The sequence below is a fragment of the Pongo pygmaeus genome, chromosome 20 (assembly GCF_028885625.2).
Source record: "Pongo pygmaeus isolate AG05252 chromosome 20, NHGRI_mPonPyg2-v2.0_pri, whole genome shotgun sequence".
NCBI classification, from domain to species: Eukaryota; Metazoa; Chordata; class Mammalia; order Primates; family Hominidae; genus Pongo; species Pongo pygmaeus.
Genome location: NC_072393.2, coordinates 50460941 through 50485999, shown reverse-complemented (window position 1 = coordinate 50485999; position 25059 = coordinate 50460941). Strand labels below are relative to the sequence as shown.

General features: G+C 43.4%; 1 protein-coding gene across 7 annotated transcripts; it reads left to right on the top strand.

Moving 5' to 3' along the window:
• The first annotated feature begins 1190 nt into the window (after positions 1-1190).
• On the top strand, positions 1191-24346 carry ZNF180 (zinc finger protein 180). Of its 7 annotated transcripts, none has more exons than XM_054463600.2 (5): positions 1191-1536; positions 4353-4446; positions 15575-15649; positions 20588-20714; positions 21850-24346. In XM_054463600.2, exons 1-5 carry the CDS (start codon positions 1502-1504, stop codon positions 23592-23594), a joined length of 2076 nt encoding a protein of 691 aa, XP_054319575.1. In that variant the 5' UTR covers positions 1191-1501; the 3' UTR covers positions 23595-24346. The 7 variants fall into 7 exon arrangements, with proteins under 7 accessions (XP_054319575.1, XP_054319574.1, XP_063514979.1 ...); XM_054463599.2 differs by having other exon boundaries at positions 1197-1536; positions 4358-4446; XM_063658909.1 differs by having other exon boundaries at positions 1212-1459; positions 4358-4446.
• The last annotated feature ends 713 nt before the right edge of the window (positions 24347-25059 follow it).

Below are 25059 nucleotides of genomic sequence, written 5' to 3'. Positions count from 1 at the left end.
AGTAGACCAAATAAATACTTAAAATATATAGTGTGCTAGATAGTGAAAAGTTCTTTAGAGAAAAAAAATAAAAGATGAAGGGGGAGGCACGGAGCATGTGGGGAGGGAAGCGTTTGCTTGCAAGTTCACAAGTTCCCGTTTACTTCCAGGAAAAAACGGGTGGTGGGGCAATGCCTCATGAGAAGATGATATTCCCCTAATGACCAGACGGTGAGAGCCAAATGAATCCCTCAGGAGAGGCTGCCAGGGAGTGCAAACAGCACATGCAAACGCCCGGGGGCTGGAGTCTGCTGGATCTGTTGGAGAATGGGGAAATGTGCCAAGCAAATGGGCAAGAAATGATGGCAAAGAGAAAAGGGGACTACGCCTGTAATCCCAGCATTTTGGGAGGCCGAGGAGGGCGGATCACCCGAGGTCAGGAGTTGGAGACTAACCTGGCCAACGTGGTGAAACCCCGTCTCTACTAAAAATACAAAAATTAGCTGGGCGGGGTGGCGGGCGCCTGTAATCCCAGCTACTCAGGAGGTTGAGGCAGGAGAATCGCTTGAATCCGGGAGGTGGAGGTTGCAGTGAGCCGAGATCGCGCTATTGCCCTCCAGCCTGGGCGACAAGAGCGAAATTCCGTCTCAAAACAACAAAACAAAACAAAACAAAAAAACAGAGAAAAGGGGAGAGGTGGGACGAACAGATCCTTCAGGCCTTATAGGCAAAGAAAGAACTCAAAATTTAAAAATAAAATGATTCTTTATATTTTAGTATTATTGAATGTAAAAACATAGATCCTAAAGAGTTCGGTAGATGCTCCCTCCACTGTAAAATGGGGATGTCGCAACTGTCTCACAGGTTTCCCCCCGGACTAGAGGAGACAAGGGGTCGCGCGCAGCGTCTGACAGGCAGGGGGCACCCAGGAAGGGTCCCCGCCATTTCTATTGGATTCTGACGTCACGCCAGAGCGACTCCCCACGCGTCGCTGCACTGGCTTTGGCCTCCCGGTCCCGCGGCTGGTCTTAGTGTTCCCCCTAGACCTGCACGTGCACAGGTGCGGCGCCCCGCCAGGCCCCGGACGCGGACAACCGCTTAGCTTCTGGCCGGGTCCCCAGCCCCACTTCCTTGGAGGAGACGGAACCCCGCCCACTCACCGCCCGCGCCGCGGAGGCTTCTGGGAATTGTAGTTCTGGCTCTCCGAGCCCAAGTGCACTTCCGGGTTCGGCCACAAGCGCAGCCATTGTCCCGCGCGCGGACGCTTGCTGTCGCCGAGCAGCTAGGCCCTTCAGAATTAACCCCAGCGGCCTTGCGGATGCTGACTAGGAGAGAGGACCGAACTAGCTTAACCCGAGTCGGCTGTGTTGCAGAATCGGGGCAGGGGGTTGCTTAACCCGAGTTCGTCCTGCCGCAGAGCCGTGCCAGGCACTGAGGCGGTGACAGGCCCAGCCTGGGCTGCGGGCCAGCGGACGCCCAGGTTGGTAGGGGCGTGGGGCAGCGCTTGGTGTCCGATGCGCGCATGCGCAGGGTCTACGCGGGAAGCTGGAAGCGGTGGTGAGTGTAGCGGGGAGACCTGGTATCTGTGCGGGTGGCGCTTTAGCCTCGGGTCACCGGGGTTGATGGAGTTACTGACACAGCTGTATATTCCGCGACTGTCTTCTGCGTGCATGCGCGGGTGCTTGGTCAGGTGGTGCTCTTGTCTGGGGCCTGAGGATGCCCAGGTTGCTGAAACACAGGGCACATGCATTGATGTAAGGGGACATCTTGAGAACTCGCCTCCTCCAATGCCGGGCTTATTTAGTGGAGGCCTGAGGGTGTCCGGGTTGATGGAGTGCTCCATTGCAGATTGTGGTTTCTGGAGAAGAGGGGCTGTGCCACTGTCCTTTTACTCTTGATCAGGTATTTGGGTAGGAAGCAAAAGGTTGTAGGTAAGATTCCGAGCAGGGGATTCTGGGCCCCTGGAGCAGACAACGCGCTTCTCCAAGGTCTGGGGGCGCTGTGGTTGGTGGAAAGACCAGATTGGAGTTGCAGATTCTTGTCCCAGAAGAGGCAGTGTTGCTAGTGAACCCTTGGTGGGAATTACCCATGGGCAGCAAACTCCCAGGCAGAAGGAGAGTATCAGGGCCTAGAAACAGGTTCTGGGCAGAGGGCCCCCTGCACGTCCTGGGGGTGTCTGAATGGAAAACAGAAACTTGAATTGATAGTAGGGACCTATGTAGGATAGTGCAGAGCTCTAGGGCATTCAAGATGGGCAGAGACTCCGGGTTGGAGATACAGAATTTGAGTCCAGGAAGGACAGAGCTGCAACAGCTGCCATCAAATTGGTAGCTGGGGAGGAAGCAGTATGTTGCCAGCATCGTTATGAAGCAGGTGTTGCTGAGACCTTTACTTGGGTATGCTATTTGCAGGCGTGAGAATGTGCAGGTTAGTAGAGGGACAGAGTCTGTGCTGCAGATTTGGTCCCGGGAAGAGCTGACTGTACAACACCCAGGTCCTCATGTTTGGGCAAGAGAAGGCCAAAGGGCCCAGTTCCCATTGAGCTGCTGTATCGTAGACTTGAGAACCCCCACGCTGGCGAGTGCCCAAGTCCAGGGGCTGATTATGGAGCTGTATGCTCAAGCTACTGTTTAGTTGTTGTAGTGTCCTGGCTGCAGGCAAATAGTGGGGCAGTTGACACAGAGGCTGTGGGTACCTGAGATGTCCCAGGCAGGTTGAGACACAGGGTGAGGGATGTAGATTCTTGTCTCAGGAGCAGGGTGTGCCCCCAGACTGGCAGAGGAGCCAGGTCCTGGATGCAGATTGTGAGCACGAACCTGCTCTGTGGCTGTGTCAGTAGGAGGAGGGAGCCTAGGTGGGTGGCCCATGTGCAGTGGCTGTGGAATAGAGGCCTGGGGGCTCCAGTTTGGATCTGGTCTTAGGAGGCACGGGGCTGCTCCAGCAGCACTCTGCACATTTGCTGGCATTTGGGCAGATTGGGGAGGCATGGGCAGTCCTAAGACCCTGATTCTGCCTGAGGATGCCCAGGCGTGTGGAGGGAGCAGCTGCAGAGGGGCGGGACTGTGTCAGGCACCCCTTGTGCACACACACCGGTGTTTGGTTGGGAAACAGGAGGCCGGAGATGAGTTTTAGACAGAGGGTGCTGGGGTCTTTGTGTGATTGGAACCCTGATCACAGCCTGATGGTGCCCAGGTTGGTGGAAAGACAGGATCTTCCTGAGCCACAGGTGCCCCGAAAGATGTTTGGTCAGAATCTGGGCAGGTGTGGCTCAAGCAGGGGGCTGTGGAGTAAGGTGGAGGAAACAGTTTGGGTGCAATTTCAGGAAACAGCTGCATTGTGAACCTACACTATGCTAAGTGAGAATATGGTGGGAGCAGGGGAGAGAGTAAGTGGGAGAGATGGGGTGCAGGGGTGGGGAGCCTAGGGTAGGATTTGCCAGGGGCCGCTCTAGCCTTGGATCCTAAAACACCTAGTTGGTGCAGAGGCACCTGAGCTTCTGAGACATGTATTTAGAGCCTGGGTAGGGGTGCTTTTGTCTGGCTTGTGCTGGTGTCTGTTGGAGGCCCCCAGTCCTATGCAGGCCTTATTCTAGTTTCAGGCCTGAGTATACCCAAGTTGGTGGAGGGACTGGTTTAGAGCTACAAATTCAGGGCCTGGGAGGGTGTCAGGGTGGGAATCTGGCTGGCGCTGTTCGAGTAGGAGCCAGTGGACCCCAGAAGTGTGGAGGCAACAGGATGTGGGTATAGCTGAGCTCTGTGCATATATGCTTGGCTATTTGAGCAGGAAGTGGGTGGCCCTCTGCGCTGGATTGCTGGAGGGACAGTTCTGGCTGATGGAAGGGTAGGATCAGTCTTAGTTGTTGAATCAGTTCCTGGGAGCAGTGGAGCTGTGTCAGCAGCTTCATGCAGTTAGGCAGTGAGTGTGATTCCGGCCCTAGGAAGAAGTGCTGTTTGGGGGCTGTAGATTGAGGTTGGTAGGGATAGGATGGGGTAAACACCAGGGGGTCCTCGATATGCCTCATATTTGTGGGGATCCCAGGGCCCAGTGGAATAGGAGAGGGATGGACTGGTGCTGCGGACTTTGGTGGTGGGCAGAAGGCCATGTTGGGCATAAGCTGGGCTTATAGGTAGATGGTCCAGGGGCCCAAGATAGTGAGGAACCAGGTTGGAGCTGCAGAAACTTGGCCTGGGAGAGGGACTGAGAGACTCTCAGTACATACACAGGTATTTGGGCAGGAAGCTGGCAGGAACCTCCAGAAGTGCGTTTGCTATGGGAATGCATCCTGCATCCTGGGAGCAGGGGCTAATGGGGGTGGGGGGCCCAGCAGTTCCGGCAGACCTACATCTTCATGCTGTACTTGGGGCTTCTCTCAGTGCAGCTCAGGACCTCAGCACCCTGCTGTGCCTGGAGGAGAGCATGGAAGAGCAGGATGACAAGCCCCCAGAGCCCCCGAAGGCCTGTGCACAGGTGAGTGGAGCCACCTTTCCCAGAGAGACCCAGAGCTTGGGTCTGTCTGCAGCCTGACCCTCTGGGCTTGGGAGGCTGTGGCTCCTCCCTGACTCTCTTTGCAGCCTTCTAGGGGGTTTGGGGCCCTCATGGCCATCAGGCTTCTAACACTTACTATATATTGTATGAATCTCCCTGCTAGTTGTCTCACCTTTTTAGCCCAGATAACTCTTTCTGGAAGGAATCTGGCATCCCGAATCAAAAGCCCTCAAAATGCTGATTCCCTTTTGGCCAGCAATTCACAGCTTTGAGAATGAACAATTGGAAATATGCTAAATGTGCGATGCAAGAGGATAGCTGAGTGAATTACGATAAGACGGTGAAATAGAATACACTGTAGCCATTGAAACTGATGATAATGCAAATTTAATGACAGAAAAAGGTATTTATTACCTATGTTAAGTAAATTGCACTTAGAAATCATCACCTTTTAAAAAGGGATATAGTTTTTGGGTATATAGAAAATATGTTAGAAGACTATAAATATAGCAATCAGTTAACAAACATTATCTGTAGTTGTTTTATCATTTATTTATCTGTGTTTTCTTTTTCTTTTCTTTCTTCCTTTTTTTTTTTTGAGACAGGGTCTTGCTCTGTTGTCCAGGTTGGAGTGCAGTGACAGAATCCTAGCTCACTGCCGCCTCAAACTTCTGGGCTCAAGCCATCCTCCTGCCTCAGCGTCTTGAATAGGTGGGACTACAGGTGGGCACCACCAAGCCTGGCTAATATTTTTTTTGTGTGTGTATTTTAAAAATTTTTTGTAGAAACGATATCTCACTATGTTTTCCAGGCTGGTCTTGAACTCCTGGCTTCAAGCCATCCTCCCACCTCAACCTCCCAAAGTGCTAGGATTACAGATATAAGCTACCACACCTGGCTTGTATTTTCATATTTTTGTACAGTGTACTTTAAGGGAAAAATACTAACAATTGGCCAAGCACAGTGGTTCACACCTATAATCCCAGTACTTTGGGAGGCCGAGGTGGGAGGATTGCTTGAGGCCAGGAGTACAGGACCAGCCTGGGCAACATAGTGAGACCCTGTCTCTATAAAAAATTTTAAAAATTAGCCAGGATAGTGGTGCCCACCTATAGTCCCAGATACTTGAGTGGGTGAGGTGGGAGGATCGCCTGAGCCCAGGAGGTCTAGGATGTAGTAAGCTATGATTGTGTCACTGCACTCCAGCCTGGACAACAGAGTGAGACTCTGTCTCTAAAAAACAAATGAACAATTTAGAACATTTCCTACTGCAAATATTCTTTGAAAACTCTTAATTTCTTAAAACTGTTAAATTAGAGCTTCTCCTTTCTCTTCCTGAACAAGTCAGCCCTGAAGCCATGAGGTGGGGCAGTGCTAGGGGGCACCTACAGTTGTCGGGACTGCCTGTGTGAAGAGAGTGTCCATGTGCAGGGTGTCAGTGACCAAGCAGGGTGAGGAGTGCATCTGCACAGGATGACATCCCAGCACAGTCAGAGCCCAAATGGAATGAAGAAGTCGCTTGTGCACGTGGGGCAGCCCAATGTGGGTGTCAGAGCCCAAGTGAGTGAGGCCAGTGTCCATATATGGAGATCTGGTGTGGGGTGACGGGGTCAGAGCAGGTGAGCAAGGCATCCAGAGAGGGGGTGCTTCATTGGGGGCAGTTGGAGCCCAAGTGCAGTGAGCAGGTGTCCATGGTAGATGGGGTGTTGGAGCCAGAGTGGGGTGAGACGTGCACCTGTGTTGGGGGTGGGGTGCAGCCTGGTGTGGCATGTCAGAGCATGAGCATGTTGAGGGTGGCTTGCAGGGGTGTCAGAGCCCAGCAGCATGTGGAGGGTACCGACACAGTGGGGTGGCCTGACGTGGGCTGTCCAAGTCCAAGTGGCAGAGGAGTGAGTCTGAGAGATGGGGCAGCCTAGCCCGGGGAGTCAAAGCCTAAGCAGGGTGAGGAGCTCCCCTGGGCAGAGGGTGGCCTAGTGTGGGGTGGCAGAGCCCAGGGAGTCTGGGAAAGCATCCATAGGGAGAGAGTGTCATTGTGGAAATGGGAGAGGAGCTGCCTACAGGGGGCTAGGTGAGATAAGTAAGTGTGTATAATAAGGGACTGGAGCCAGGCGCCTTGCCGTCAAATCAGGGAAGTACAGATATGGCAAGAAAGAACATTTGAGTGGACTCTGGTGTGCAGTGGGAATTGGAGGTTTTAATGTGGGCTCGTGGTTTTCAGTACACATTAATCTAGAAATATATAAAGATGTGTGCTTGTGTCTGTGTGCGTATGTGTGCACACAGATTCCCTGTCTGTCCGTGGGGGGCTGGGAGCAGTGACATCCCAATATCACTACGCATACCTAGTGCTCACATTTCACCTTCTAAATATGTTACAGGTTTTATGGGTTTATTGTTAATGGCTCTTTAGTGTTAAATTTTTTTGCTGTTACAAATAGCATTGATATAAATGTTTTGTATGGGATTCCATGTATGCATGTGCAATTGTTTTAGAAAGACTTAAGCAAATATAAGTTTACATTTATATCTTTATCAAAACTACAGATAAAATGTGTGGGTTTTTGTTATTTTGTTGTTGTTTTTTAAGAGACAGGGTCTCACTCTGTCACCCAGTCTGGAGTACATGGCACACACCAACATAGATCACTGCAGCCTGGAATTTCTGCGCTCAAGTGATCCTCCCACCTCAACCTCCTGAGTATTTGGGACTACAGGTGCACACCACCATGGCCAGCTAATTTTTTAATTTTTTATTTTTTGTAGAGACAGGGTCTCGCTGTGTTGCTCAGGCTGGTCTCGAACTCCTGGGATCACGCCATCCTCTCACCTTGGCCTCCCAAAGTGCGGGGATTACAGGGTGAGCTGCAGTGCCTGGCTGGTAGAACGTGTTTTGATGTGGCCATTGGTGTTTTAATTTAAGCGAGGCACTAGGTGTTTTCTGGGACTCTTAATGGTCCTTTTACCATTTTCTTTTTTGTGAGCTGAATTAGAAGTCTGTTCATTATATGACTTTCGTCACATATTTATTGACTGCCTAACCAGTGTAAGGCCCTGTGCAGAGCACTGTGGGGAAAGATGAGGCAGACAGCACTGCCCTGCACGACTTAGTTCTCACAACCAGAAATGCGCTTCTTATACTTTCCAAGGCTACATAGGAAAAGCAAAAACGTCCTCTTTGTTGTGTTAGTTATCTGTTATTACATACCCCAAAATTTTGCAGCTTAAAATAGCCAGTGTTTATTTTGTCACACAATTTCTGAGGGTCAGGAATCCAGGTCAGCTTAACTGGTTGTTTCTGGTGCTCAGGGTCCCTGATGAGGTTGCAGGCAAGTTGTTGTCTGGGCTGCTGACTTCTGAAGGCTTGACTAGGTGGGAGGATATTGTTGCAAACTCACTCAGATGGCTGTTGGCAAGAGGTGCTGTACACCAGAGAGGCCTCTTTCCAGGGCTGTTCACAGCATAGCAGTGGATTTCTGCCAGAGCAGATGATCCCGGTGAGAGAGAGAGAGAGAGAGCAAGAGAGAGCAAGAGCACTTAGTTGCACACAATCAAGATGAAGCCACAATGTCTTTTATCATCTGATTTCAGAAGTGACACACCATCACTTCTTCCATATTCTGTTGGTCACACAGACCCACCTTGGTACCACTGGGCAAGGACTACACAAAGGCATGAATACTGGGTAGTAAGGGTCTTTGGGAACCATCTCAGAGTCTGGCTACCACACTTCTCAACTCTGAATGTCCTCTAGTTAATTTTAATTATTATCAGAATATGAACCAGTACTTGATTTGGACCTGAAGGATATTAGAACCCTGGAAGGGAGAGAAAAATCAAGGGAGCCAAAGTCTTTGCTTTGAACAAAGGCCATGAGTCCAGTGAGCCGATCTAGGAAGAAACCATCTGGGTATTGGAGCATCACCTTAGAGATTCTAGTGGCTCATACACAGGGAAGTAGCAGCTGGTCCAGCGAAGGCCTTGAGCCAACTCTGAGCCCTACCTGCCTTCAGGGACTGAGACCAAAACTGCTGCCAAGTAGGTGGTAGACTCTCACCCATCCACTGTCGTTCTCAACATTCGAAGTTGTGCAGGTTGTTGGTGGCCCTATGTGGATGGTCTATTCCGTATATTTCAGGACAGTGAGAATTATTCATGGATGATAAGGTGGGGCCGGAGAGGGAATTTTCTTGTGCATGAGGACTAAAGGGATCCTCTTGTCAGGATGATTTCTGAGAAAATCAGGGAAGGGAACCTTCTTTCCAGTGCTGTAGTTTGTGAAGATTGGTTTTATGCCTTCTAGATTTGGTGATTAAGAAACCTCAGGGCCTCCCACATGGGCCCTGTGGATGCCATATCCCTTGAGCTGAAATGTGAGCTCCACCTTCCAGCTCCCAGGGCAGGAAGAGATGGAAACACACCAAGAAGTCTGCCTGTGTGACACCTGTATTTTCTAAATGTCCTCACAGATATAGAGGGTTTCCTGCCAGTAGACCCCCAAAGCAAAGCTCTGAGAATTGAGTCCAGTAATACTTCTGTGATTTGATTAGAAACTTCATTTTATTGCGCCAAGAATGCCTCAGATTGGGAAAGGAATATTTGGTCATCTCTATTTATAGGTGAGCATAAATAGCCCTAGCCCTAGGTCTGATTTGACCACTGTCTCACTGTGAAGCGGACAGGTCACTCTGTGATAGCTCTGCTTGTCTCTTTCCCCATGCTTTGGGTCCCACGTACGTTACAGGAGGAACAATTATTATCTCCTGCCCACAACCCTTTTCTCTGTGCAAGTCAACAGTCTAATTCCTGTTCCCATTTTGTAAAGTCTGCAAAGAAAAAGGGAAATGCTCCTTTATGACCTAGAGAGGTGACTGTTGAACAAGAGAGTAATTTAAAGATGCTCCAGAGCATACAGAAAGTAGAGTAAAGGTTTTTAATTCTATTCCTATGTCCCAAATTCTGCACATGTCTCTAGTCTTGTCAAATGCAGAGAACTTTTATTGTGCTCCTACTCAATACTGAGGAGAATACAAAGATAAAAAATATACAGTGCTTTCTAATATAGAACCCAGGACCCTGGGGAGAGGTATATAGAAATGGTAGTAATACGAAGAGAATAATTTTACTGGTATAGTAAAGGGCCAGCAAAGCTAAGAAGTCCTGAGAGAAGAAGAGATGAAGCTTTCTGCTATCTGGGAACGCTTCATGGAGGAGGTGGCATTTGATCTGGGCCTTGGGTGATTAGACAGACTTTGGTAAGACAATGGAAAGCAGAAGAGTTTGTGTCAGGCAATCAGTGGACTTAAATGAGCTTACTAAACTTTATTACCATTAATTTCTGCATAGGTGAAATAGACATATTACTCTTTTCTTCAAAAAAAAAAGTTTAGGCCAGGTAAACTGGCTCACACCTGTAATCCCAGCACTTTGCGGGGCCAGCATGGGAGGATCACTTGAGGCCAGGAGTTCAAGACCAGCCTGAGCAACGTAGTGAGACTCCCATCTCTACAAAAAATAAAAACAAAAAAACTAGCCAGCTGTGGTGCCGTGCCTCTGTAGTCCCAGCTTCTTGGGAGGCTGAGGCAGTAGGATAGCTTGAGCCCAGGAGTTCAAGACTATAGTAGGCTATGATGGTACCACTGCACTCCAGCTTAGGCAACAAAATGCGACTCTAGCTCTTAAAAAAAAAAAAAAAAGTTTAGATGATTTTGTGAGATGGAAATTCTGTGTTGAAGTACTCTATGTATTACTAAAAATACTAGGCAAATGATAGATTACATTGACATTATCTGAAGGAAACTGAGGAAGCTAAGATGTAAATTCAGGAGATATTCCTAAAATGGTCAGTAATCCAAAGTGAGTAGGACCTAGGGAAAAAGTCAGGGTGTGTGGGTGTGCATGCATGCACAGGCTCACATGCATTTGTTGCAAGCTTGTTTCTGAGCATTTAGTTTGTAAGAGTAAGTTGGGAGCAGGTTCTGGATACTGACACTTTGAATTTTCTGCGAAGAAAAGGCACCCAACAAAGGTTTCCTCTAACCAGGGGAGGGGCTTGAGCTCAGCTTTGCTTTAGTGCCTCCAGGGACTCCAGGGACAAATGCAAAGGTACAGGTAGCACATTCCATGTCCCTTCTCCTAGTGGCTGTTTATAGTCAGCATACATTTATGAAGAGCCTCCTATGTGTCAGTAGTGATCTAAGCATGGTGGAGCCATGGTAAACAGGACAGACAAGATCTCAGCTCTTATGAAACTCACTCTAGTGGAAGAGTTAAATAAAAAGCCAAAGGTAGAAGAATATATGTGATGTGAAGATATGAAAGCAGGGTAAAGTGATAGAATTGACTGCTGGGGTCAGGGCAAGGAAGGACATTTCATCCAGCATCTACCTTGAGGAAAGATGAGCTTTCTTTTGTTTTCTTGTGAAAACTTTTAAACAAAAAGGTGCTAAAAACAGTTTTCATTCAAGAGGAGGTGCAACCATATTCTCCAAGTATAATAGTTTTAGCAGTTATGGCAGATAGTGACATTTTGGAATTTTGTTTCTGCCAAGTACCTGCTGAGAAAAACATTAAGTTGTCCAATTCTTGGTATTATTTCTTAACTGATATTAGCTTTTTTTTTTTTTTTAAATTAACTGACAGTGTTCTGTTATCTGAAGGAGTTTGTAATAACTTAAAATACAGGTTAGCATTTACAAATTTTCCTTTCTTGAGTAACTTTTCTCATTTCCCAGGCATTTTTTAAGAAAAGATGTATTTGTCACAGGTGTGTTATCAGGAATGTAATTTTTCTTTCAGGCCAGATAAGATTGAATCCATTAACAGTTTGGGGTCAAAACTTGTGGCTCCCTTGTACCATCTGTAGTTTGGTTGTGGCTATTTTTGGCATTGTGAATTTTATTTTTGTTTTCTGGCATTTTGGGCTATTTTGTAATGTTCATGCAGCAATTTCAAGGCAGTTTAGGCCAGTTCTGGTGACTCACGCCTGTAATGCCACTTTGGGAGGCTGAGGCAAGAGGACTGCTTAAGACCAGTAGTTTTTTTTGTATTGTCTTTTCTTTTCTCTTTGTTTTCTCTTTTTCCTTCCTTCCTTCCTTCCTTCCTCCCTCCCTCCCTTCCATCCTCCCTCCCTCCCTTCCTTCTCCTATTTCTTTCCTTTTTCCCTTCCTTTTCCTTTCCTTCCCTTTCTTTCCCTTCCCTTCCCTTCCCTCTTTCTTTCCCTTCCTTTCCCTCTTTCTTTCCCTTCCCTTCCCTCTTTCTTTCCTGTCTTTTTCTTTCTTTTGTTTTCTTTTCTCTTTCTTTCTTTCTTTCTCTCTCTTTTCTTACTTTTTCTTTTCTTTTTTTCTTTTTCTTTTCCCTCTTTCTTTCCTTTCTTTCTCTCTTTCTCTTTTTTTCTTTTCTTTTCTTTCTCTTTCTTTTCTTTCTTTCTCTCTCTCGCTCTTTCTCTTTCTTTCTTGTTCTTCTCATCTCTTCTTTTCTTTCAGTCAAGTTTATTTTTAAAAGTAGTCTGGGCATGGTGGCTAACGCCTGTAATCCTAGCACTTTGGGAGGCCAAGGTGGGCAGATCACAAGGTCAAGAGATCAAGACCATCCTTGCCAACATGGAGAAACCCCATCTCTACAAAAAATACAAAAATTAGCTGGGCGTGGTGATGTGCGCCTGTAGTCCCAGCTACTCAAGAGGCTGAGGCAGGAGAGTCACTTGAACCCGGGAGGCGGAGGTTGCAGTGAGCTGAGATCGCACCACTGCACTCCAGCCTGAGGACAGCGTGAGACTCCGTCTCAAAACAAAAACAAAAACAAACAAACAAACAAAAAAGTAAAGGAATAAGGAATGGCTACTCCATAAGCAGAGCAGCCCCAGGGGCTTCTGGTTGCCCATTTTTATGGTTATTTCTTGATTTTCTGCTAAACAAGGGGTGGATTATTCATGAGTTTTTCAGGAATGGGGTGGGCAATTCCCAGAACTGAGGGTTCCTCTCCTTTTTAGACCATAGAGGGTAACCTCCTGACAAAACTGTCATGGTGCTGAGACCAGCAGTTTGAGACCAGTCTGGGCAACATGACGAGACCCTGTCTTCTACAAAAAATAAAAAGGCAGTTTAACTGTTGTAGTATGTGTGGTAGTAATGCAAGCAACACAACCTCTTGGCTTTCACATTGGGCCTTCTTTACATTGCAGCAGCTCTGGCTCTTTGATACTTATTGTGAACTTCACAACCTACCCAGTAAATATATAGTGGTGTTTTTAGGTTTGGAGAATCCTTTCCTACCTTTAAATACATTAATGCTAGCCATTTTTAATAACCATTCCTACTGTAATAGTAAAATATTTTCTAGATAGATAAGGAGAAAAAATTGACACACTTATACCTTGACCTCTTCACATCAAGTGATCCTCCCACCTTTGCCTCCCAAGTAGCTGGGACTGTAGGCACGTACCACCGTGCCTGGCTTATTTATTTATTTATTTATTTATTTATTATTTTTTGAGATGGAGTCTCACTCTGTCGCCCAGGCTGGAGTGAAGTGGCATGGTCTCAGCTCGCTGCAAACTCCGACTCCCGGTTCAGGTGATTCTCATGCCTTAGCCTCCCAAGTAGCTGGGACTACAGGTATACCACACTTAGCTAATTTGTTTTTTTTGTATTTTTAGTAGAGATGGGGTTTTGCCATGTTGACCAGGCTGGTCTCGAATTCCTGAGCTCAGGCAATCTGCCCACCTCGGCCTCCCAAAGTGCTAGAATTACAGGTGTGAGCCACCCCGGCCTATTTTATATATTTTGTATAGACAAGGGAGCCTCACTATGTTGCCGAGGCTGGTCTCGAACTCCTGGGCTCAAGTGATCCTCCCACCTCAGCCTCCCAAAGCACTGTGATTACAGGTATGAGCTGCTGCACCTGGCCACTTTTATTTTCTTTTAGTTTTTGATCCAATGGCTTCTAAAGAAATGAGTTATCAAAAATTAGCAGTAGTTGCTTTTCAGTGTTTGATTTGAGGGGGAGCAAAGTATCCTTGAATGGGCTATCATTTAACAGACTGAATTATTGTATCCTGTAGGAAAAAACCTGAGGATACTACAAAGGAATTGTGTTGTTTCAAGGTGATTTTTAAAGAGGGAAGCACCTTTCCTGGTTTCCAAATATTTAATTAAAATAAGTGCTTTTGAAAAACATGGATGCAGCATTAAAAGAGAGACAGTGAACCTGCTCCTCAGTTCTACCCCTTCAAAGAATAACTCCTTTTAATGCTTTTGAGAACATCTTTCCAGATTTTTCCGTGCATATTTATATTTTATAGAAATCTATTCATCTTCTGTATAATGTTCTTCATTTTTTCACTCAGCAATATATAACAGACATCTTTCTGTTATTTATATGTATCAGTACATGCAAATTTATTTCTTCTCTTGGCTGCTAAATAATATTCAGTCATCGGAATAAAGCATAATTTATTTAACCAGGCACTTCCTAGTGGACATTTAATCTCCCTTCCCATCTTGCTATGATAATGTAACTTGCTAATGAGGTTTCTTGTACATGCATCCTGATGTACTTTATGTTATTTCCTAAGGATAAGTACTTACAAGTAGACTTAATGGATGTTACATTACACTTTACAAAATAATGCCTTTAAAAAAACAAAAATAAAAGAATGTACATAAAAATGGAATAAACTCTGTACATGAATTAATAATATTGTACCAAAATTTCAGTTTCCTGGTTTTGACAATGTACTGTGGTTATATATGATATTACCAGGGAAAGCTGAGTGTGGCTTTATTTTTGCTACTTCTTGTGAATCTTTAAGGATTTCAAAATAAAGCATTATTTGTAAATACAGATATTTAATATATAGCCAATACAGGAGGGTTGGATCAATTTATACTTCTTCTAAGAATATATGAAGCTCATGGCTAGTAGGCTGCCAGAGCTGGAGTCATTAGCAACAGACTAATGACTGTGACTCACAAAAACACCCGATGTGGTCAGGATGTTGGTTATGTACAGGGCTTGAGCAAATAAGTAAATATAAAGAGGAAAATGGGAGCCAGAGAAAGAAAGTATACATAAAGAAAGGAGAAAAGCTAGACAGAATAAAATGTATTATTGAATTGTAATTGGAGGTATCCATGTGAACTTATGGTCTCTAATATATACAGATAAAGAAATAGATGTTTGATTTTGACGTAAAGAGGCGAGCATCTGTTTGTATATTCACAGCAATTTCTTCATAGTTGCATGTGCATTTTTCTTTGTCTGTTTTTCTGTTGAGGCTACCCTTTACTAATTTGGAAGAAGTCTTAATAGTATAGATTCTTATTGATCATGTGGCACCTTTTGCTAAACTTTTTTTTTTTTTTTTTTTTTTTTTTTTTTTTTTTTTTGAGATGGAGTCTTGCTCTGTTGCCTAGGCTGGAGTACAGTGGCGTGATCTTGGATCACTGCAACCTCTACCTCCTGTGTTCAAGTGATTCTCCTGCCTCAGCCTCCCAAGTAGCTGGGACTACAGGTGTGTGTCACCATGCCCGGCCAGTTTTTGTATATTTAGTAGAGACGGGGTTTCACCATGTTGGCCAGGCTGGTCTCAAACTCCTGACCTCAAGTGAACTGCCTGCCTCAGCCTTCCAAAGTATTGAGATTACAGGTGTAAGCCACCACACCCGGCCTGCTAAACATCTTATGAAATTAATTTGTTGATCTTTTTCTTTATGATTCTGGCATTGGTCATGCTGTATTCCATTTTATTTGCTTATAATTTTGTGACCCAGGAATTTTGGCAGGTCCCGCTGGACAGTTCTTAGCGTCTTAGTGCTCCTTAGTGTATTGGATCACTCGGTCAGCTGCATTTAGCTGCAACTGGGCTGGCCCAGAAGACCCACAAAGACCTCATGCCAGGTGTCTGTGGGCCTTGGTGCTCCTCCAGGTATCTCCTCTCTCTCTCCACATGGTTAGCTGAGCTTACCACTGGGAGGAGGGAGGAGAAATATGGTGGGAGGGATGCGTTAAAATAGGTGGTATGTCAAATCTTAGCCCACTGACCGGAGGAGATTTGAGCTGCCACTTAGCTCCCTGATTATTTTCCTTTTTCTCATCTGTTTTGCCTTTTCAGGATTCTTTCCTTCCTCAAGAGATTATCATCAAAGTCGAGGGAGAAGACACTGGGTCTCTGACCATCCCATCTCAGGTAGGTTGGGCAAGGCCTCTGTCTTTACATTGAGAAATGTGCGTGGCTGGGAAGTGAGTAGAAAGTGAGGAAATAGGCCGGGCACAGTGGCTCCCAGCACTTTGGGAGGCTGAGGCAGGTGGATCATGAGATCAGGAGATCGAGACCATCCTGGCTAACATGGTGAAACCCTGTCTCTACTAAAAAAATACAAAAAAAAATTAGCCGGGTGTGGTGGTGGGTGCCTGTAGTCTCAGCTACTTGGGAGGCTGAGGCAGGAGAATGGTGTGAACCTGGGAGGCAGGGCTTGCAGTGAGCCGAGATCGCGCCACTGCACTCCAGCCTGGGTGATAGAGTGAGACTCCATCTCAAAAAAAAAAAAAAAAGAAAGAAACTGAGGAAATGGAGACAAGAGTGGACAACTTTTTTAAGAAGTTTGGTTATTGTGTGAAAGGTAGAAGAAAGTGAAAACTTCAAGGACTTTTGAGATTGAGGGTTTTTTAAAAGGGATTGAAAAGATTCAATTCAGTTTAAATGATTACAGGAAGGAGTTAGTAGAGGAAAAAAAGTTATTCATCAGGCAACAAGAGAGAAACTATAAAGCAGAGTCCTTGGTTAGCACCAGAGAAATTAATTCAGAACATCTTGAATAAATTAGCTCTATATGAGGAGATGGATGTATATAGGAATAGTGAGGTTGAGGGAATTATTTGAAAGCTTGATCTTTCACTGTGAAAAATCAGATGAGCATGATGGTGGGAATTGGAATGGAGAGATGTATGACAAGGGTAGAGAAGGCTTAAAATAGCAATTTTGGATTATGAGAGGAATCAGGCTGCTCCAGTAAATGTAATAGGATTGCTGGTCAATCTGAAAGGTTCATTCAGAGATAGTGGCCATTAATTTATAATACTCTATCCTGCTGCTTTTGTGGATTTTTCCCTGCAGTGGCAATTTGTAGCCCACTTTCCACAGATAGCAGATTGACATTCAAATTCATTTAGTTTTTGTAATTTGCCAGGTCCACTTCCTATGGAGTGGACACTCCAAAGGTCAAGGGAATACTTGAAAGAGAATTTAAAAATATGTCAAGTAGAAAGATTAAAAAGAATGATCCATGGACCTTAAATTGAGTAATTAATATGGAAGTGATAAAGAGCCCACTAAGTAGAAATGAAAAAGAATATAGGCTGGTAGTGGTAATAGTAGACATTTCGGTAGCATAATGGCCCTAAACTTTCAAGGAACAAGAGTAAAGGGAAAAAACTGAGCCAATATAGTGGAGCAATCTGACATTGTAGTGAAATGTGGGCAGTTTTGTATTTGTGATTCAAAAGGTGGAGTGTTTTATGACAATTTCAAGGTCTGGGGTGTCCCCCGAAGAATGAGCTGATGAAGAACAGCTTCAGAATATGAGACTTGGGTTAGCCATATGAATTGATGACTGAGAACACAGTCATCAATGTGCAAGCTTGAGGTTGTATCCCTGTACTACTAACCTTAGGCGTATGTCTTACTTTCTGTGACTCCCTTGGTCTTCATAAGAAAAAAATAGTACTGCTAATAGTGTTTTCTCACAGGAGCCCTGTGAGAATTAAATGAATAATCCATGTGACATGTTAGCACAATGCCTGACACCATGGTGGTGCTTCATGCAAACTCGTAAGTGCTTCATTAAAGTCAGTTATTTTTATATTCTCATCAGCTGACTCTACAAGTAGATGCTGTAGACAATATGAGACAAGACAGTACAAGTTCTTATATTAGAGGATAAATCCCAAGTATGAATCTTCAGTGAATGGGGGTGGGGGTGGTGTTCAGGAGGTGGGTAGGACAGAGCTCCAAGAAGTGAGGTAAATGGCATGAGTTTCAGAGTAACTGGGAGGACATGCACTCCTTCTTTGATGCTGAGATCTAGGATGGGAGAGTATGAGCATTCTTAGCCTTTGAGGACTGAGGAGGAGGGAAGTCGTCAGCAGGAAGTATAAGTCTCCATTAACACAGGGATGTATAGGGAATGTTTGGTGAAGGATATTGAAACTGCAGTATTTTATTGTTATTATGATTTTGAGACAGGGTCTCACTCCAGTCACCCAGGCTGGAGTGCAGTGGTGTGATCATGGCTCACTGCAGCCTTGAATTCCCAGGCTCAGGTGATTCTCCAAACCTCAGCCTCCTGAGTAGCTGGGACTATGGGCATGCACCAGCACGCCTGGCTAATTTTTTGTGTTTTTAGTAGAGACAGGGTTTCACCATGTTGCCCAGGCTGGTCTTGAACTCCTGGGCTGAAATGATCCACCCACCTCAGTCTCCCAAAGTGCTGGGATTATAGGCATGAGCCACCACACCCATCCTATTTTATTGTTACAAAAGATGAGTTTCAAGGGCAGTTGAAGATTTTGGGAAGGAGTTTTCAGGCATGAGGAATTTGGGACAAGTGAGAAGAATAGAATAAGTGGGATAGAAGTCCAGAAAAGCTAGTATCTGCACATTGAGGGGCCTTTTCAAATGAGTGCAGCTTGTGAGATTCAGGTGAGGGGGGATGACTTAAATCAATTTGGGTGAGGGTTATTTTGATATCTTAGAAGGTTTATTGATAGTGTTCATTCACTTACTGCAATAATCTGTTAAATATAAATGTAATATCTACTATATATAAACACTATGCTAAGCATTGGAGTTACATTTGCAAACTGTAAATACCTTGTCCCTGCCTTCATGGATCATGGCCTAGTGACAGAGATGACCATTATGCAAATAAGGAAGTGTGATTATAGAAGTCCATGGAACTTTGAGAATATATAGTTGGGAGTGGAGTAGGGGTGCTAATCTAGTTTAGTATTATCTGTTTGACATTTGAACAAGCTTTATACTAAAGAGACCTATATTACACAGAAAGGGGGAGTGTTTATTAAAAAGAAGCATGCATTACAGATTGAAAGACAGTACCTTAAAGACTAATGTTAAATACAGGTGGCAGTTGGCAAGTTACGTTTTGAATTTCACGTTGGGCTAATCATGAAAACATTTGAGGTTTCAGTGAAATTTTTAGGCTCAAACTTAGAGGCATATACAGCAGTATTTTGCATGTGTTTTCATGGCATTCAGGACCCTGTATCCTATTCATGAACTGCAGCTCAAGAATGCCTGGTCTATTTAAAGAACCTTTAGTGGCAAGAGGCATTCGACTTCCCCTTGCCTTTGCTGTGCCTGGGTAAGGACAGATCACCCTTAGCATTTCTTTTTTGGATTAAAATTCCTGCCCAGTTATCTTAAGAACAGGCCCTTTCCTGCTCAGAGGAGGCAGCCCAAGAGACCCCGTTTATATGGCAGTAATAACAGCAAATGTCTCCTAAAAGGCTCTGCCATGCAGCTGGATATGGATAGAAACAGAACTGTTATTTGAAGACTGAGCGTTCAGAATAAAGGTCACTTTGGCTCTCAGTTAATCTTTCAGGATCCTGAGACCTACTAATCATAACAGTACAGGCTAAGCACCCCTAATCCGAAAATCTGAAATTGTCCAAAATTTGAAGGTTTTGGAGCCCTGACATAATGCCACAAGTGGAAAATTCTACACTTGACCTCATATGACCAGTCACAGTCAAAACAGTCAAAACTGTTTCATACACAAAATTTTTTTTAAAATTGCATAAAATTACCATTAGGCTATATGTTTAAGGTGTATATGAAACATAAATGAATTTGTGTTTAGACTTGGATCCCATCTTCAAGGCATCTCATCATGTAAATGCAAATATTTCAAAATCTGAAATCCAGAATTCTTCCAGTCCTAAGTATTTTGGCTATGGGATACTCAGCCTGTAATTGCTGGCCTTTATTGTTTCATCAGTAAACTCTGCTAGTGGCTTTTCATAGATCATCGTAATTATTCATTCAACCCAATGATTCAGGTATTATTAGGCCTAATAAATAGAAATGGAATAAACTCACCACTAAAAGACAATTGGGTCAGGTGTGGTGGCTCATCCCTGTAATTCCAGCACTGTGGGAGTCTGAGATGGGAAGATTCCTTGAACACAGGAGTCTGAGACCAGCCTAAGCAATATGAGGGTCGGTCTCTACAAAATGTTAAAAATTAGCCAAGCATGGTGATGCACACCTGTAGTCCCAGCTACTTGGGAGACTAGGTGGGAGGATCACTTGAGCCCAGAAGATGGAGGCTGCAGTGAGCCATGATTGTGCCACTATACTCCAGCCTGGGCAACAGAGTGAGGCCCTGTCTCAAAAGAAAAAAAGACAGATTGTCAGATTAGATGTATTTCTTAAGCAGATATATGCCCTTTATAGGTGAGAAAGCCAAGTCTTTTTATCTTCTACATCCAGTGTTCTTCATCTATACATACTGCTTTTCGTCGAGGTCCACATTTCATTTTCTGTCTTATGCATTAGCAAAGTACAGCCTGTGGCTATTTTTGTAAATAAAGATCTATTGTAATGTAGCCACACCCATTTGTTTATATATTTTCTGTGGCTAATTTCTTGCTATAGCAGCAGAGTTGAGTAGTGTGATAGAGACTGTATGGCTGGCAAAGTGTAAAATATTTACTATCTGGCCTTTGACAGAAAAAAATCAACCACCCCTGTTTCATTAGTTTCTTGGGAATTTAGGGGGAATTCCTAAGTGGGAATTCTATATTCACCAGTGCAAAAGTCAGAATAAGCATCCTTTTTAAGGCAGACAAGATAAAATAGTTTATATCAGTTCTTATCTGGTGCTCCTCTTTGGAGTTGTAAAAACAGGTCCAGCATCCAAAACCCAAAGAGCTCACCCAGAAGGCACCTGTACATCTTGACTGGAATCTTTTGGGCACTGACAATTTCAGGACAACTCCCAGGTCACCAATTTTCCTTTTTCCATCTGTCAGACTTTTCCTCCTCCAAGAACTTTGGAAGGAAATGATGCCCAGCTGAGCAGGAATGTGTGTCCTTTTTTAGGAAGGAGTGAACTTCAAAATTGTGACTGTGGACTTCACACAGGAGGAACAGGGTACTTGGAACCCTGCTCAGAGGACCCTGGACAGAGATGTGATCCTGGAGAACCACAGGGACCTAGTCTCTTGGGGTAAGAATACACGCCTCTTTAATGAAGATCCATCTACTGAAATGATTTCACATTCTGATTGATTAAGAACTGTGAAATTCAGCAGCCCGAATGATTTTTGCTGCATCTAGATTGTGTTTGTGCTCTTTATTCCCCAGTAAAGATTAATTTTAGTTTGTAGGGTAGAAATAGTGCAGATTCTTGGGCTTGAGATTTTCAGTCTTCATGTTCCTAAAGACCAAAGGCCGGGACCAGATTCTGCAGTAATTTTCTTTTGTCCCCAGCTTTGAACACTCAAATTCCTATATATTTCCTTATCAGCTTTTTGAACCAGATACAATCTCCTAGTTGGAGCAAGGGAAATAATTTAAAAAGAATTTTCCAATACATGTGTTCAAGTGAGAACCAGACACATAGGGGTCATTACAGGTGTAGAAGGTTCATTTGAAAAAATCTGCATAGAAGATGCCACATTTTTCTTCATTTCTCACCTCCTGGTGGACTGTATATATGACCACTTTTTCCATATATACTCTCTATTGCTTGACTTAGTAGCCACCCAGGCTACTAGGAGCAAACTTCTAGTCTCTCTCAGTTGGAATCACAGAAATTTGTGGGGCTGTATTAGTTCCTAAGGTATTTAGGAAACTGGATAATAATGCCCCATTCCTTTTCTTTTGTTCACAAACATAGTTTCCTCATGTCTCACTGACACAGAGTAGAGTATTTAGCAAGTTTTATGCCTTCAGAAATTCCTGGATATGTAGACACTAATCTCTTAGTGAACACCTGTGTAGCACTAAAGAGTGGAAAAGACTCTCTATACATATTGCAAAATTGGGTTGCAATTCTGTAGGTTCTACGTAGATGATCTTATTTTGGAATATGCAGGTATTTGACATCCGGAGTCTTATTTATTCAGACGAAGATTAAACCAAGATTACAATAGTTCCATTTTAATGCTCTGTTATAATATTGGGCTGTGGTAGTTCTGTACTTAATGCTTTATCTCACCCTTTTGCTTTTTCAACCTAGGTTATCGGTCAGTATTTGAAAACAAATTCATATATATTTTTCATACTTTCTTGTTAGCTTTATTCCATTTTTCCATCTCTAATATTTTTTGGCTAAGATGTCTTATATTGCTTTCTTTCAGACTTGGCAACTGCAGTTGGAAAAAAAGATTCAACTTCAAAGCAGAGGATTTTTGATGAAGAACCAGCTAATGGAGTGAAGATAGAGAGGTTTACAAGGGATGATCCTTGGTTGTCTTCATGTGAAGAAGTTGGTGATTATAAAGACCAGTTGGAGAAGCAACAGGAAAAACAAGAGATACTTTTGCAGGAAGTGGCATTCACTCAAAGGAAAGCAGTTATTCATGAGAGAGTCTGCAAAAGTGGTGAACCTGGGGAGAAGAGTGATCTGAATTCCAGTCTATTTTCATCCCCAATTATACCCATAAGAAACCATATTCATAAACATGTATCACATGCTAAAAAATGGCATCTTAATTCTGCTGTAAACAGTCATCAGAAGATTAATGAGAATGAGACACTATATGAAAATAATGAATGTGGAAAACCCCCTCAGGGCATTCACCTTATTCAGTTTACAAGAACTCAAACAAAAGATAAATCCTATGGATTTAGTGACAGTATTCAATCTTTTTGCCATGGTACACCCTTACATATACATGAAAAAATTCATGGAAGAGGAAAAACCTTTGATTTTAAAGAATGTGGGCAAGTTTTGAACCCCAAAATATCCCATAATGAACAACAGAGAATTCCTTTTGAAGAGAGTCAATATAAATGTAGTGAAACCTCTCATAGTTCCTCCCTTACTCAAAACATGAGAAATAATTCTGAAGAGAAACCTTTTGAATGTAATCAGTGTGGGAAATCCTTCAGCTGGAGCTCTCATCTTGTTGCACATCAGAGAACTCACACAGGGGAGAAACCTTATGAATGTAGTGAATGTGGAAAATCCTTCAGCCGGAGCTCTCACCTTGTTTCCCATCAGAGAACTCATACTGGAGAGAAACCTTACAGGTGTAATCAATGTGGGAAATCCTTTAGCCAGAGTTATGTCCTTGTTGTGCATCAAAGAACTCATACTGGAGAGAAGCCTTATGAATGCAATCAATGTGGAAAGTCATTCAGGCAGAGCTATAAACTTATTGCACATCAAAGAACACACACTGGAGAGAAGCCCTATGAATGTAATCAATGTGGGAAATCATTTATCCAGAGCTATAAACTTATTGCACATCAAAGAATTCATACTGGGGAAAAACCCTATGAATGCAATCAGTGTGGGAAATCCTTTAGTCAAAGTTATAAACTTGTTGCTCATCAGAGAACTCACACAGGAGAAAAACCCTTTGAATGTAATCAGTGTGGGAAATCCTTCAGCTGGAGCTCTCAGCTTGTTGCACATCAAAGAACTCACACTGGAGAGAAACCATATGAATGTAGTGAATGTGGAAAATCTTTTAACCGCAGTTCTCACCTTGTTATGCATCAGAGAATTCACACTGGGGAAAAACCGTATGAATGTAATCAGTGTGGGAAATCCTTCAGCCAGAGTTATGTTCTCGTTGTACATCAGAGAACTCATACTGGAGAAAAGCCCTATGAATGCAGTCAATGTGGGAAGTCCTTCAGACAGAGTTCATGCCTTACTCAACATCAGAGAACTCATACTGGAGAGAAACCATTTGAATGTAATCAGTGTGGAAAAACATTTAGCTTGAGTGCTCGACTTATTGTGCATCAAAGAACTCATACTGGAGAGAAACCCTTTACATGTATTCAGTGTGGAAAAGCTTTCATTAATAGCTATAAACTTATTAGGCATCAGGCAACTCATACTGAAGAGAAACTCTATGAATGTAACTAGTTTGTAAATCAGCTGGGATTTATTCCTTTTTATTTAATTCTTTTAAAAAATTTATTTTAAGGTAGTACATGTAGTTGGAAGAACTACTATAAAAACAATATATGTGGGGAAACTTCCAGTCCTCTGTTGTGTGTCTCAGATTTGTTCTGGAAAAGAAAGGGGGAAAGTCTATGAATGACTTTTCAATCTGGCAATTCCATATACAACGTTAAATTTGATTCTTATGACATATTCCTATGAAAATAATAAATACTGGCACTTTTCCTTGCAGAAAGCACTCAGACCTGAATCAGAGAAAATCATATGCCAAAGCCAACTGCCAGTGTTAGACCTCTTTTTCCATAAAGAGTAAATGGAATGCTAACACTAGTGGGCTTATTGAGAAAATTGAAAGGTTGCTGTAGTGTTTAGAACTTAGGCTGGAAAACCATATTTTAGTGTATCATTTTACTACATGATCTTCCAATTAGATAGCTTGTAATCTGTTCCTTACAGCACTTGCTGTTGTTACATGTGAAGATTTTATATATATGTGTCTATGATATATAGTGAAAAATGTGGGAAAAGAATATAGAAATAATATTCACTTCTATAACCATTATGATAAAATATTTGCGTATGGATTAGAATAGAAAGGGATTATGGATGTATCTATTCAATTTCTCGGTTTATGTTGGGCCTTCCTTTTTGGAATTTACGCTGTTATGCTATGATAAATGATATAATGAGTAAAAATTATTCAAAACCAAAAATGAAATACAAAGATTTCCTTCTTTGACTATTTAGGAAAGACTAAGCAACCAAATAGCAAAGATCCCTCAGGATAATGAGGTTTATGTTTGGAATAGCATGAGCAGATTACTACTTAGGACATAGATTCCTAGGAACATTCCTCATTGAAAATAAAATAGATTCCTGGAAATAGGTAACTAGAAATTTTGGCCAGAAATGGTTTCATATGAAGAACTGAGAATGCGTGGGAAGTATAGAGGGCAAGTGGGCTTATTTTCATATATGCAAAGCAATATTAAGGAACTCTATTTTCATGTTTTAGTTCTTCCCCTCATGTAGTATTGTCTCTTTCCTCTGGGATATGTTCCCTGATGTGAGAGTCCTCTGAATAGAAGGGTGCTTCCCTGGCTCAGTGCTGACCATCTAAATTATGCTTGCAAAAATGCTTTCATGAGGCAAGGTTTTAGTTACTCTTTGATATTTAAGATTTGATTAACATGTCTTTCTGACCTTTCCCTTGAATCATGAATTTGAATCCTGTGGATTACCATATATTGAAGCCTTTGATCCCAGAAAGGTAATAAGCTGAAAGTTGAACTGAGAGACCAGATAATAGAGGTTGATACCCTTGGGATAGGAAAGAAAACTTAAAGGGTAACTGATGGGGTTATCCTTAGCAAAATTCTATCCCTATGAGATGACCCTAAGTGGAGCCATCTCTATGAGGATTAAT